The sequence below is a fragment of the Martes martes genome (assembly GCF_963455335.1).
Source record: "Martes martes genome assembly, chromosome: 8".
NCBI classification, from domain to species: Eukaryota; Metazoa; Chordata; class Mammalia; order Carnivora; family Mustelidae; genus Martes; species Martes martes.
Genome location: NC_137895.1, coordinates 38058456 through 38074000, shown reverse-complemented (window position 1 = coordinate 38074000; position 15545 = coordinate 38058456). Strand labels below are relative to the sequence as shown.

The window sequence follows — 15545 nt, the reverse complement described above, 5'->3', positions numbered from 1 at the left end:
TCTTTACCATCATCATCATCTTCTAGACTCTTTGTATGTAGTAACTGATGGACTCTTCACAACTGTCTTTTAATTGATATCAGTAGTTCTCAACCAGAGTGATTTTACTCCCCAGGGAATATGTCGCAATGTCTGTGGCCATTTTTGGTTGTCTGGTTGTCACAATTATGGGACCAACCTACTGGTATTTAGTGAATAGTGGCCAGAAAGGCTGCTGAACATCCTGTATTGCACTGGACAGTCTTTTCAGCAAAGAATTTAGTGCATAATGTCAATAGTGTTGAGATAGAGAGAAGCTTTTAGGTGTTGTTAGCTCCACTTTATAGATGAGGAAACCAAGGCCCAGGATAAGTAATTAAGTGGCTCAACCAGTATTCTAGCACAGATTCCATAAGCATTACAATAGAAATACAGGATTTAGACCTGGTTTCAAAACTTGACTCTGCCACTTGAGAAAATAATTTCTATAAACCTCAGTTTCCTATTTAGAAAATGGTGATGAGAGTGTCCACCTTGAAAGATTTAAATAAAATAGCATATGTAAAGATATTAATATTTTATAGTTAGTAAAATTGTAAATACTTAATCATTTCTTTTTGGATAAGTTATAATCAAAGATTATAGAAATATACTTTTTTTTTAAGGAAAAATTATTTCCCTAGGATTTCTCTAAATACATTGCAGCTTCCAATTTTCTCAGTATCAAGCTCTTAGAATGTGTACCTTTGTGTGCCATTCAGATCCACAGTATAATGTGAGTTGCAACAGATTTCAGTGAGAGTTGTGGCTGGAAGAAGGTAGATTTTTCCATTATTCTCAGTTAGAAATTCTCCTCTGGTTGAGGAAGTTTTAATTGTCTAAAAAGTCAGCTTCAGCAACCTCTACTTAGTTAAGGAAATTTTCAATCTTGAAGAAATAAGGGGGCTTTATGGTTGGGTATATAGATGTTTATAGAGGAATAACATGAATTTCTTTGCCTCTACTGTCTTATTCTATGAAGTCAATAGTTTATTAATTAATTTTACCCAGTAATTCAATCATTTTACAACTGGCTGACTAGACTTGTGGTTTTGAAATGGTGTGGAGTATTTCATCATTTGATAGGTGAGTTGATCACACCCTGACACCACCACAGTGAACTAAATGTCTTGATGGCACCAACATCATTTCCTTTAGGTCACAGCATTCAGAAACTATTACCACAACAAAATGGTGATCCTGGTGTGTTTACTGATGGAAGATAAGAGACACGAAGTGGATATCTCATGTATCTAACGGAGATGACCTTTTGTAGGAACAGTGCTGAGGATGTTGCCTCGCTGTGTAGTTTTCTTGTGTGTTATGTCTCTCATAGATTGCTGGTTTCATGCAGATTATCGATGTGAAGATACATTCAGTCAGTTCTCTGAGAGATGAAGTTACAACACCCAGAGTAATAGGAATGAAAAAAGGGGAAAGACAAGCATGCAAAACCATGATGTTCAGGAATGTGATTTCTCACATTCTGTCGAATAGGTTCTCTCTGGCCGAGGGTGGACCTCAACTAGTACTTTGGCTGCAGGTGGTGTCAAGGTGCTCCTCGGTGATGTTCTTCTTTTTCTTCCTTTCTCTTGTAACCAGTTCAGTGGAATAAAATAATTCTAGAAGGTAGCAGAAGTATACCATGAGTTCTCTCGTTCCTTCTTTGAAATCATGACTATCCCCACCCCAGTCATCCAGGTACTAATGTCTGTGTTCCCTGGTAATAACAGGAGTCTAAAGGGGATGCAAGATGTGGAACAAAGAGCAGAGCAGAGGATCTGGTCAAAATTAGGGAAGGAAGCACTGGTGAAATGTAGATTCAACATATAAAGGAGAAAGCCATTGGGTTGGGTAGTTACAAGGAATGGTCCTGTACATCTATGATCTAATTTTTCAGAATTTGTACATTATTTGTAGATCAGGGACATAAGAGAAGCCTTTCAGGCTCCTCCTTAAAGTTTCTTCTATGGATTTTCTTCTGATAAACAATGGCTTTGTATTAGGCTTCTGCCCTATAATCTTACAATGGATTGATCACATGGAATTCTGCTATCAAAATAGTCATTTAAAGTTAGTGAAACCATGACAGGCAGGAGTGGAGAAAATGGTTAGGAGTCCCACCTGAGTGGTGGTGAAATGAGATGTGTAGTTTGGGAATATGGAGTGGACCACTGGAGCAGAATTCCTCAGTGTCTGGAAAAGTAGCCCAGTCATCTGGCTGGTTAATGGATTTACTACCATCAATTTCTGTCCTCACATTACACCTGACTATTAGATCTTACAGTTCTGTGGATATCAGATGCAGCTTGATGGATCAGGCACCAAAGAGTACCCTCCAGAAATGGCTGTGATCCATGATTTGACATTAATAAAAGACCATGGACTTACAAGAGTTTGGGGTGGGGGGAGGAATTGCCAATGAAGACATAATAGGACTCAAAAAGGAAATAAACATGACTATTTCTACATTGGTCAGTGGTAAGAATGGTTTCATGGCTGTGAGAATGGGAGCAAGCAAATAGGGAGCAAACAATGCATTGATGCAATACTCCGGTGTCATCAGACTATTACAATGGATGTTCAAGTCCTTGTTTATCTCAAATATGTCATGTATTAGGATGAATGATACCATTTGCAATAGGCTAGAGGATCCCAACATTCCTAACAAGCCTGCTGAGAAGTTATGTGTGTATGTGATCTCAGACTTCAGTGAAAGAAGTGAGGATCCCATCTAGGTCTTCAAACCACCCGCGGATAGACATTCCTTCACTGGTATTTAGCATAGCACAGGCGGTGAGCTCCAAGCAAAGTAAAATCTTCAGGATTTAAGTCTTTGCAAGGCTGTCTTTTTAAGTTAATATAGAGTATACGTTTCCAAGACAGACCATTTTGACAGTGGTTGGGCATCTTATGGATACTATTATTTGGAAGTTAAAATTAGGGGTAAAAGAATCACCATAGACTGATCAACTAAAAGGTTTAAGTTTATTGAAAAGGGCTAACAAAAACACAAGTGAGAAGGGACCAGGCAGGGCTTTGCTGAATAAGTATGAGTGTGTGGAAGAGGAGTTTGCACTTAGGGTAATCTTTATGGCCTGTAGGAATAAACAGGGGGAATGACATATGCCATTATTTTAATCCTAAAGAAATACCTACTATTTATTTGATTTTGTTTTCACTCGGAATGAGCATTAGCATTTTTACTAGCAAAACTCATAAGGATTGTCTTAAACTCTTCTTTAAAATCCTCGTTAGGCACATCAGTTTATGGAAACTGCTCATAGGCAATGTTTTGATTCCAAGGTTTAATTATAGAGGATTCCTGTGATTTGAAAACCAGACACTGCTTTCTGCACCTTTCCGGGCTTCATTAAAGCTGAGCGAGATGAAACCTTAAACCCCATGGCAAAGGCACTCTGTGATTGTTTTCTTTTGTCATAACACTTCTCATTTAATTACTATGCTAACAATGAGAAGTTCCAAAATGCTCACTTAGAAGCAGAAATAGGGAGTCGTTATGTATTTTTTTTTGCAGCAAAAGGATCACTTGCTTCCAAGACACCAGACAAATGAGAAAAGTTTTATGATGTTAACTTGGCAGTGGTAATGTGGTGCTGAACCTCATAAACTTTGTGGTCAGACAGAGATATTTCAAGCAGTATGGGCATATATTGAATTTATGTAGCCTTGGGTTCATTACTTTAACAAATTAATTTCTGAAATCTTATTTCCAAAATGAAAATAATAATACCCACCTCATCAGCTAACTGGAAGGGCAAATCAGATGAATGAATGATGAATAAATATGAAATGTTTATTAATAAAGATAATTATTGATGTGCCAAGGCTTTTATGAATATTTTTATATGTAACTACACGTACTCTTCACAACCCTATTAACAAAATCCCCTATTTATAGGTATCCTCAATTTATTGGTAAGAAATCTGAAGGTGGGTCTTTAAAGCAACTTGCCTGAGGCTGCAGAGCTGGGACAGGGTAGCACCAGCTTTTAGAGCCAGGCAGCCTGACTCAGGTCAGTGCTGTGCTAGTAACCACTGGACACATTGCTTGGAAATTGCTAAGTGCCTGAGTCCGTTGCAGTTGCCCTGCTCCTGGTGATGTTTCTGCTCCCACAGACTTCCTGTCCTTGCTGTACCATTTTCTCCTCGCAACATTTTTAATTATGCCCAGCTGGTTTTTTATCATCTTTTTCTCCTAGCTTTTAGAGATTAGCATTTACACATGAGTATGCTTTACTTTTGCACAAAAAGATACAAAAATTCCTTTTTTTTTTTTTTAAACAAGGAGTAAGTGTTTCTTTACACCCTGGAAACCACTGTTTATTGTGACTTTTAATATTTTGCCAAACTGATGCATGAAAATGTGCCCAGGGTATTTTATTTTATTTATTTTTAAAGATTTTCTTTATTTATCTGAGGGAGAGCAAGCGAGAACACGAGTGTGAGTGGGGGAAGGGCAGAGGGAGAGGGCAGATGTAGAAGCAGGCTCCCTGCTGAGCAAGGCGGCCAATGCAGGGCTCGATCCCAGGACTACAGGATCATAACCACAGCCAAAGGTAGACGCTTAACTGACTGAGCCACCCAGGTGCCCCTAGGGTGTTTTAACTTACATTTCTTCAATTATGAAATTGAGTGACTTTTAATAAATTCTTTGTGCAGTACATGAATATCTGGGATGAATAGTACTGTCCAAAAGAGAAGAGATCCTTATACTTGAGTTCTGTTATAACAACTTGTTTTCTTTTAAGATTAATAATGATATTAGAAGATTTTTCACATGACATACATCTATATCGAGAGCCAGATATGTCCAATGAGCTTTATAATTCATTTAATTCAGCTCCCGCTTAGAGTTATAAAACTGGCTTATAGCAGATCTATCAACTGAACTGAAATAATAATAATTTCAATCAAAAAACACTAATGAAAAATTAGTGCTTTATAATTATGTTTGCTTAATTACAGCAGTATATTTTATCATGCAAATAAAACATAATTAAATGTGACATTTTTTAGGACTTTAAGTCTGGTCAGGAAATGACTTCTGCTTATTACAGAGAGAATTATGTTTATACTTTCAAGTGAAAGAATTCCATTTCATATGGAAGAATTTGGAGAAGTGACTTCATTTTGGACAGTAATGCTCTGTGGGTATATGCATAGCAGTGAATCAGAATTTGTGCTCAACAGTCATGGTACACTTTGTCCTTTCCTACTAGTACATTTGTAATACATGTGCCCAAAAGGATTACATACTGTTTATTAATACATTGTATGTCATTTCCTCACTTCACTTGGCTAGTGCTTTGAAACCGTAATCTAATCTGAAACATTTTTTGTGGTCTATGAAATCATTTTTTTCCCCACTAGGTTCTAAGGTCCAATGATTCAGTATTACCTGATAAAGAGGATTCTTTATTCCTCTTCATGTATTTCCTTTCCCATGCACATCCAATTAGAGTCAGCATGTGAAAATTCTTAAAACAAGCCATTCACGTGTTAATATATAAAAAAGAGGGTATCTAAAATACTGTATGAGCTACGTGCTGCTTTCCAGTCTCGTAACTTAGCTGGAGATTCTAGATGTCCATGAAACTCTGGCAACTGTTTTTAAGAGTCAGTATTCATTTGAATCCATCAGGCAAAAGAGCCACAGGAACCCTTTCTTACTGTTAACATTTCATAAGTACCAATCCAGGGAAAAAAAATTTAAAACATCAATTCTTGCCTGTTATATAGGTAGTTAACCTATTTCATTTTGTCACTTAACTTTAATACTTTTTACAAGACAATTTTAAATGATAACTCATGTAAGTTAAAAATGGTTATAATTGTAATAGTTGTTTCTAAGTAAATGATAAATATCTTGCATTTCTTATTTGTTTCAATGTTTGATCTTCAACCTGAAAATTTTTGGTGTCTATTTCAAAACCAGTATTTATATTCATTAGTCAATTTAGCAAATTTACTAATGAATATTCAATGTATTGAACATTTATTATGTATCTGGTATTATTCTCAGAACTGGGAATACAGTTTTGAATAAAACAAAGACTCCTGTCCTCAGGGAGCTTTACACTCTGGACAATGAACAATGAAGACTATAAATAATAAATGTATTGTGAGATATATTAAAGTGTGATAAGAGCAATGGAGAAAAAGAAAAAGTAGAAAGGAGTACAGTTGAGGTGGAAGGCGGAAGGCAGAAGTGAGAAAGTTGGAGCTTTCGATTTTAAATAGGATGATGTCTTAGTCTGCTTAGGCTAGCATAACAAAATGCCATAGGCTGTATAGCTTAAACAACAGAAATTTTGCTCACAGTTCTGGATGCTAGGAGTCCAAGAACCAAGTTCCAGTCAGTTTGTTGTGTGGTCAGGGCTCTCTTACTGGCTGGCAGAAGGTCTCCTCCTTCCTGCGTTCTCATGGGGTCTTTCCTCAGTATACGCACAGAGAGGGAGAGAGCTAGCTTTCTGGCGTCTCTTGTTATAAGAACACGAAGTCTATTGGATTAGGGCCCAACCCTTATGACCTCACTTAATGTTAGTGACTTCCTGATTCCAAATACAGTCATACTAAGGGGTTAGGGCTTCAACATATGAATTTTGGAAGAACACATATATTTGATCCCTTCGGGCTTCATTGAGGTGATCTTTGAGCAAACCCTCAAAGGTTATGAAATGGCTACTCAGACAGATATACAAGATATTCCAACCCCTGGAAGAAGCTGGTGCAAATGCCCCATGACCTGGTATAGTCCAAGAACAACAAGGAGGCCAGTCTGGCTCCGGCGGAGTGAGAAGGGTAGAGAATGAAAGGGAAGTCAGAGAAATAACAGGGAGTCAGAGAGTTAATGAGGGACCAGATTTCAGAGGCCATTGGAAGGACTTCGGCTTCTCCCTGTGAGAGATGAGGAGGATTTTAATTAGAAAGGTAATATTATAAAAAGGATTGCTCTTCCTGCTGTATTGAAAATAGATGGGAAGAGCACAAGGGTGAATCCAAGAAGACTTGTTATGTATCTATACAATAAATTTTGCAAAGCAGTGTAGTGCCCTGGCTCGGGATCCTGGCAGCAGAGGGGATGAGAAATGAATGCAGCTTACACAAAGTTTTGAATAGTATAATGAAACCCTAAATCCTTACTAATTAAATGTAATAGTTTTTAACATTTTGTTATGCTTGTTTTATTTACACATTTGTTCTTTTATTTCTGAAGTATTTTAAAGTAAATCACACAGGGGTGCCTGGGTGGCTCAGTCATTAAGACTCTGCCTTGGGCTCTGGTCATGATCCCAGGGTCCTGATATCGATCCCCCGCATTGGGCTCCCTGCTTAGCAGGGAGCCTGCTTCTCTCTCTCCCACTCTCGCTGGCTGCTTGTTTTCCCTCTCTTGTTGTGTCTCTCTCTGTCAAATAAATAAATAAAAATCTAAAGGAAGGAAGGAAGGAAAGGAGGGAGGGAGGGAGAAAGGGAGAAAGAAAAGAAAAGAAAGAAAGAGAGAGAGGGAGGGAGGAAAGAAGGAAATCACACAATGCATTATGTTCCACTATTTAGTATGTTTCTCTAATAAGAGCATTTCTATTGTCACAGTTAAATAAACTTAATGATAAATAAAATCCTTAATATATAATATTCTACATATTTCCAAATCATCTTCTGTTTTTTTTCTTCATAATATGTCTGAATCAGGACCCCAATAAGAGGTCCATATATTATTTTTTGTTGTTGTGTCTCTTGATCTCTTTTCTTCTTCTTTTTTCCCCTATGCCATAGATTCATTTCGGCAACTACATGAGTTGTTCTATAGGTGGTCCCATATTCTGATTTGTTTGATTGCTTTCTCTAGGTATGATTTAAATTTTATTCCTTCCTCTACTTTCTTAAAATTAGAAATAAGATCTAAAGGTTTGAATATTCACAATTAACATTTTCAGCAAGGGTATTTTGCAGGTGTTGGCTGCCTAGCTTAAATTACCTCTCATCGGGAGACATATAATATCTGGTTGTCACATTTCAATGATGTTAAAATTGATCAGTGGGTTTAGTTATAGTGACAGCATGATCCTACATTGGCAAGTTGTTTTTTCCCCCTTGTTATAACCAACAAATAATCTGTAGGATGAGAGTTTAGTGTCCTGTTAATATCCAATTCCTGTCAACCTACCTCCTAGTCATTAAGGATGGATTTATGATTGTTACCTAAATCAATTACTTTATTAGGAGTGAAAAACTAATTTCTAATTGTATAATTCCTTCTGCACTTTATATGGAACTCTCTTCTCAGAAGAGCTTTATTGCCTTACGTAGGACTATTTTTTTAATTCAAGAAATATAGTTCATATGAGAAAGTTAGGAAAAAATGTTTACTTTTTTCCCTTTAATTGCATACTTTTAAAATAAGGAAACGGTAGTCGGGCTATAAGCAGTGTTTAGAGATTAAAAGTCTGTATATTTTTTATTTCTCTTTCAATTAATATTAGAACTTGTGGATTTTTATATATTGAACCTGTTTCCACCAATTCCAGTTTTAATTCATCATAAAATTTAAGTTGTTCCCTCTTTAACCAGTGGGAACTTCCGCAAGATGATCTTTTGTTCTTTCCATACCATTAGCCTTTGATAGCTTCTTGGCTGTCTGGCCCCACTAGATGTCCCAAATTCCTTTTGTTTGCTTATCACACTTTGATTACTATCTCTCCAAGTTTCCTTAGTTTCTTTTAATGAAAAGTGTATGTATTTTGAAGATGGAGGCACCAGGATTTCCTAGGGTATTGTCAATGTGTTCTATGAGAGAAAGAGAGTCAAATATGACTGCAGAGTTTTTGGACTGAGTAACTAGATCAATGAAGTTGCCATCCACTAAGAGGTAGAAAGATGCAGTTGAAAGGAAGGAGTTATAGGAGTTCAATCTAGATACTGATTTTGAAATTTTAATTACATTTCTAAGTAAAGATATATAGTAAGCAAGTGGATACTCACGTCTGAAGTTCGATAGAAAGCAATTACGTTGTCATCATCCTATGATGAAAATTAAAACCACAATCCTGCAGGGGCTCACTAAGGTGGTGAGTTTAGATAGAAAAAAAAAGAGGTCCAAGGTCTGAGCCCTAGATTTAGAAAACCTAGGAGAAGAAGGAGAACAAACATATATGTTCACCTTATTAGCATTCTTGAGAAACATTCCAAGAAAATATGTTTCTGTGTTTTGAGACCCCAGTAGTATTTCACAATAATAATCAATAATAATGTTCTACTTCCTCTTCAGGTGAAGGACTTTCTGAAAGAACTGTAGAAATTATTCTTTCCGTCACTTTGTGTATCCTTTCAATCATTCTTCTTGGGACAGCTATTTTTGCATTTGCAAGGTAAGATTTATTTGTTACTCACTTCCCTAAGCTGCTTTATGGACATTATTCAGTCATTGTCCAATCAGGAGACAGAAGTCACAATACTCATTTGAATGGGGAATATTTAATAAAAAAAAATTGCTAACTAGTAGAAATAGTTAACTACTACAGGTGGTAAAAGAACTCTCAAGGGTCCAGAAGTAACAAATTCAACAAAACGGCTGCTCTCTCAAGGCTGAGGAAGAATGGACAATAAAGGAACTAAGAATTAGAAGTTCCACTCCAAAGTTTGACATGGAATGTCTACGACTGGCACACACAGCCTGTCACCTAGCAGCAACCCGCAAGCAAAGAAAATGGCAGAGGGAAGAGCCAGAGCTGTTGCGGGGAAGCTAACTATCATTAATGGAAGATAGGCAGACTCAAATCAGTCTGTAGAATCAGCCCATCTTGCTGAATAGTGTGGGGGTGCTGAGCTACCGGAATAGCGTAAACTGGCAAAGGGAAGTATTATAGAGTCTAGCTCCAGTATCACAAAGCAAGGCAAAGAAGGCTGAGTTTAAAACTAAGAGACAATAAAGTGAAACCACAAAAGCAGAAGGTACTACGATTTCTGCATTTTTAAAATAACTTATAACTCTGATAGATTTAATGAAAAATATTTTAATTAGGTCTAAATCTTAAAGTTTATACAGAAGAGATCATTTTTACAATCAGGACAACACTTTGAAGACGTCCAACTTCCTTACATGGTGGACCCCTTTTTCCTGTTTATTTTACCAACAAGTCTCTACTGCATTTTCCAAGGGTCCCTTTAAATTCCCAGTATCAGTCTCCTAATTCTTGCTGTTTACAGGGCTTCAGGGAATATCTTAGTTGTGGTCCTAAAATCTGGCTTCATTAAATAGATTTTTGAGCTAAAGGGGCCTTATATTTGCAAAAATAACCATGACACTAATTTCCTAAGTAGCTCGATAGGCTGTTTTTATTTTATCTGGAGAAGGTGGTCCCATATTCTGTATGCCATGCATCATCTCTTTCACCATTAATCTCTTAAATCATCATTTTGATGGATAATTTGAGGAGCTCTTGAAACAAATATTTTTCTTTTGCTACATACTGTTCTCAGATTCAGCCAGGAGATTCAGTCATTACTTTTAGGTATGGATTGTGTAAGATATCTTCCATGTCCTGAGGGGTATGCTTTGGCCATATTCATATTGTTTCCTTGCTCTAAAAACTTTTCTGACTTTTTGTCTCCTTATAGGATGAACTCCTTATGTGGGCAAGAAATACTTCCCTCTTATTCCCTACAACCTCCTGATATACTTCTCTTCAGCCAAATGGGTCTGTTCTCACCTGAACATTCCTGAGGCTTTTATACAACTCTGCTTTTATCAGTCAGTCAGAACTGTGCTTCCTCCTCCTTCTTATTCTGGAACACTCAAATCAGATCTTACTTTTTTACTTCCTGTCAATACTAATAGTTGTCTTATGAATTGGAATTTGGATTTTTTTTTCTTTTTATTGCTTTTTCTACATTTAGATCTTCCTTCTCAACTAAATTGTAATGTTCTTGAGAATAGGCACCATATTTTATACTTTCTATTCCATCCTGAATACATACCTGATATTACATAATAAGTGTTTGAAATGTAAAAGATAGAATAGCTAATATTACTTTGTAATTACCATTCTATGTCATAGAAAAATAAACATGTAAAGGGCTTAAAATGAAAGGACTTGGATTTGATTCTCAAATTCATGTGACTTTTATTTTTGAACCTGAGTTTTCTGAATGTAAATAAAGATAACATTATAAGCTGCACAATATCTTTATAAAAAGCCAATGGGACAATTCAAAACATATTTCTATACATTTTCATGACTGTAGACATGCCATTGTCTTTTAGCACTGGTGCTGATAGCAATGAGAGGGTTCCACTTTGGCTTACTTTCTCTTTATGACAAATCTAGAGACAGCTAGAGGGAGGAAAAAGAAGCTCACAGCATCAGTTTCATTTGCACTATAGTTTAAAATTTGCCAGTGGCCCAGACCCTGATCAATGGATTCTCATTAAAATTTGAAACTACAACAAAGCAACCTGTTAAAGGAATATAGTAGAATTGGGTTTTATGAAATTAAAACAGGAGAAAGAAGTTGAATAGCTATAAATTTGCACCATATTCAGAGACATGACCCCAACAAAGAAAATACTGGATGGATATCTTTACTTAAAAAGAAAATGAAACTTAATTTCATATGCTTTCTATGGTATTTCCTTTTCGGACTTTACCACGCTTATTTTAGAATCCGACAGAAGCAGAAAGAAGGTGGCACATACTCTCCTCAAGATGCAGAAATTATTGACACCAAATTCAAACTGGATCAGCTCATCACTGTGGCAGACCTGGAACTGAAGGACGAGAGATTAACGCGGTGAGCACACTCCTCTTGGCGAACAGTGGTTCAGAGGGCCTGGAGCCATGACCCTATTCTGACCTATGCTTGTTGGAAGTGTTTGTGGGGCTCCTATTTACACAGGTCATAGAGATCTTCTTTCAAAGGGTGACCTCCATCTTCTGCACACTTCTCACTGGTGTTCGGAGAATCACTTAATCTTCCTCATGCTTTGGGTTCAGTATGAACCTCGGACTATAATGTTCAAGCAAGTTTTTTTTTTCTCTGAGACAAATATTTTTACACATTAAACCTTTAAAAATATGTTTAATAATTCACTTCATGTGATCGATTTCTTTTATATTGGATTTTCTGGAAATGTCCATATTTTTAATTATAAGTTTAATTAAATTTGTAATGACTTGATATTGCTTTTATTATTTTTATAAAAGCCTGATAGCTCTTTATTTTAGTATGAAATTACATTAAAAATCTAACTTGTGTATTAACACTTTATTTTTTAAATTGCTTAATATTTAAAAATGAAATACAAAGTAAAAATTACCTTTGGAAGGAAAAGTGTGTCATCAGTATGTACTAGAAATAGTAAAGGTGCTTAATTTTAAAGAGCAAATATTTTAAGTCCTTTTGAGATCATTATAAATCATTCAAAATGTTGGCACATTTTAAAAACTTGTCTATTAAGATAATTCATCAAATCCTTAATAAAAACTGTCATCAGGCCATCATAACAAGTTTAGATTCTTTTAAGATCCAGTATTTTGTGATGATTATAAGCACATGACAGTTTTTACAAAGTACACGAACAACTCTGCTAGGCTTTAAAAAATTATTAACTCTGGAAATAGCCTGTGAAAGTTCTTGAACTTAAAAAGGAATTGTTTATAGTTGTCATTTAGCAAAGCTGGTCTTTACCTAAGAGATTGACTTTGAAAAAAAATATTCCCAGCATGTCTAAAAATATCTAATATGTGTTACAGAGGGAAGTGTCATCTGGTAAGCAGGGGCCTTCCAAATACTGCAAAATGAAAGTTATTCAGTGTTATCATTAAATTAAAAGGGTCATCCTGCAGATTAAAAGGAAATCTCTTCTCCTGTCCTCCTGTGGGCCAAGTGAACTTCTGTAGCATCCTCCCAGCTCCCTTTTTCAGTGTTTGAGCCGCTACCACAGGCCTAGAGTCTCAGTGTCTTCTAACACCCAAAAGTACAAGGGATAACACATCAGATCTCTCAGTACAATTATTTTTAGTTGTTTGAACAATGTATTTGGATCTGTTCACACTAAAATGGAAACTTCTAAGTGTCCAAACACTTTTACAGCAATTTTTTAAATTTTTTTTTTTTTTTTAATTTATTTATTTGTTAGAGAGAGAGAGAGAGCGAGCACAGGCAGACAGAGTGGTAGGCAGAGGCAGAGGGAGAAGCAGGCTCCCTGCCGAGCAAGGAGCCCGATGCGGGACTCGATCCCAGGACGCTGGGATCATGACCTGAGCCGAAGGCAGCCGCTTAACCAACTGAGCCACCCAGGCGTCCCTCCCCCCCAAAGTCCTCAGTAAGTAGATCTTTAGGAGAGAGAAAGGACTTAATAAAGTGAAAAAAATTAGTCAGTATTAAAGTGCTCGTTATCAAGGAGGTTATCATCCTAGGCAGGCTGTGGTGAGGTTAGATTCCTTAAGCTCTGTGTGTTTTCACAGTTTGCCCTTTCCTATACTTCTGAACATGGCCATTGTCTAAAAACTGGAAGATTTTTTTTTTAACAATGACCGTCATGGCAGCTAATGGAAACGGTGGATAAGGATTGCAAGGACTGTTTATTATTGGTTTTTTTTTATAAATCAAGGGCTGCCTTATTTCTCCTAATTATTTATTTTCTTGCTTCCATGTTTATGTATATATGGATTTATTTGTAAAATGATGTAGAAGTGTCTTTCAAGTAGATTTCAAATAATATTTATTTATTTTTTGCACATAGATCATTAGTATATATTACCCCCGAAATTGTAAAGTTGGAAATTTTAGCTTCTATGCTTTTTACTTTCTCATTTTTGTTATGATTCCAGCATTCATGACTGTGAAATATCCTTATTTGTAATTCCAGTGCCTCATAATACTATGCTTTGCTTGATTATTATAGAAATTTATTAAAGTAACTATCCAGTGGTTTGAGTACTAGCTTCATTACAGAGATTTGTCTCCAGATTTACTATTTTTTTAAGGTTTTTCATATTAATAAGGTCAGCAATACAGTAGACAATAAGCCTAGAAGAAATGGTAACTAACGGATCCATAATTAGTCATGTGCACATACATGAGGAGCCGTCTTTCAGTGAAGCTTAAAGCCCTTGACATGTCTTGAGGCGCTGGAAGATCTAAATCTATTAAAAGTCATATAGGTCATGAGAATAGACCACAGAGACTGATAGTAGATTCTGAGAGTAAAGAATCAGGGAGTTTAAAAAAAAAAAAAAAAGAATCAGGGAGTTTGACTTAGTTTCTAAATTGTTGAATAACTTGTGTCATAAGTCTTTGTTATTTGCAGGAAAGAACTTGGGTAATTTCCTTTAAATCTACCCCAGTGAATCTTGGAACACTGCATCAAAAACTAATGATGTATTTTATGGTTACTAACATAACACAATTAAAATAAAATAAAATAAAATAAAATAAAATAAAATAAAACTGAGATAGGGCACAAAAAAATACCCCACTAACATATGTTCTTTCTACCTGAGGCTTATGCATGTTCTTTTCCTTCTAACCTGCCCACTTTCTTCATGCTAATGGACTAGCAGTTTTCCTCAGTTGTCCTATGTCTTGACATGTCCATAAGAGAAATGATAAAAGAAGAATATCTAATCAATACTTAAAATACTAATTTTAGGGAGTTATCTAGTTGACAAAAGTCATTATGATGCTTGTACTAAATCCTGTCAAGGACTTGGAATTTTATAGTTAAGACAGTATTCATTTTATGACATGTGCCTATGTATTTATTTACATGTTAAGATTCATCCTGTAAATTTTGTGTGTCAACTCTCATTAATTATAAATTACCTGTTTTACAAAGGATCTGAAGAAGAATTCTCTCACATTGTACTTTTTCTTCCTGAAGATCAAAACTCAAATGAAGATTTAGTACTCTGGAAAAAAAACAAAAAACAGAAACAATTTAGTACTCTGTAACTCTATGAGAACATTCAGGATAGGCCAAAATAATGTTTTCAATTTCTATTTGGAATGATAATTATATCATTTCCTTATGCACGTTTTATATTTAAGTTTAGACAATGCACAATACATTTCTTAGGAAGGGTTGAGCTCATCTCTTCCACATTCACCAGATTAGAAAATGACCCTTGGGGTTTGTTATTTGATAAACAAACAAAAACAGCCACCTAGCCCAAGGAAGTGAGAAAGGTTTCTCGGAGGAAATATTGGCAAGATCAGCAAGCACGCAGGTGTAACGGACCTGTCTCTTCAAGATTGCTGAGAACAGCTAGCCCTATGGGTTGCTTTAACTAATTTAACTGCAACACAAACTACCTTCCCAAGAGAGTTATAACACTTAAAATTAAATAACTTAACAGAAGGTTCACAAGTTAAATATTCTATTTGCTAAAAATGTTTATTTTTCACTGTCTCCTTACCAGGCTTAATTAAGTTATAGTAGGTTCTTGGTCTCCCTCTTCATCTCCACTCCCCCACCCCCCTTCCCCGCCATAGTGACTAAATTG

At 36.0% G+C, this 15545-nt stretch overlaps 1 protein-coding gene across 1 annotated transcript in view; it reads left to right on the top strand.

The window, feature by feature from the left end:
- The window catches only part of PTPRQ (protein tyrosine phosphatase receptor type Q), a gene marked incomplete at both ends in the record, with an annotated part of 196344 nt that overhangs the window by 145299 nt on the left and 35500 nt on the right, over positions 1 to 15545 (top strand). The window contains 2 exons of the mRNA XM_080811864.1: positions 9308 to 9407; positions 11701 to 11829. Coding sequence (XP_080667990.1) covers positions 9308 to 9407; positions 11701 to 11829 — 229 coding nt within the window. The remainder of the gene's footprint in view (positions 1 to 9307; positions 9408 to 11700; positions 11830 to 15545) is intronic.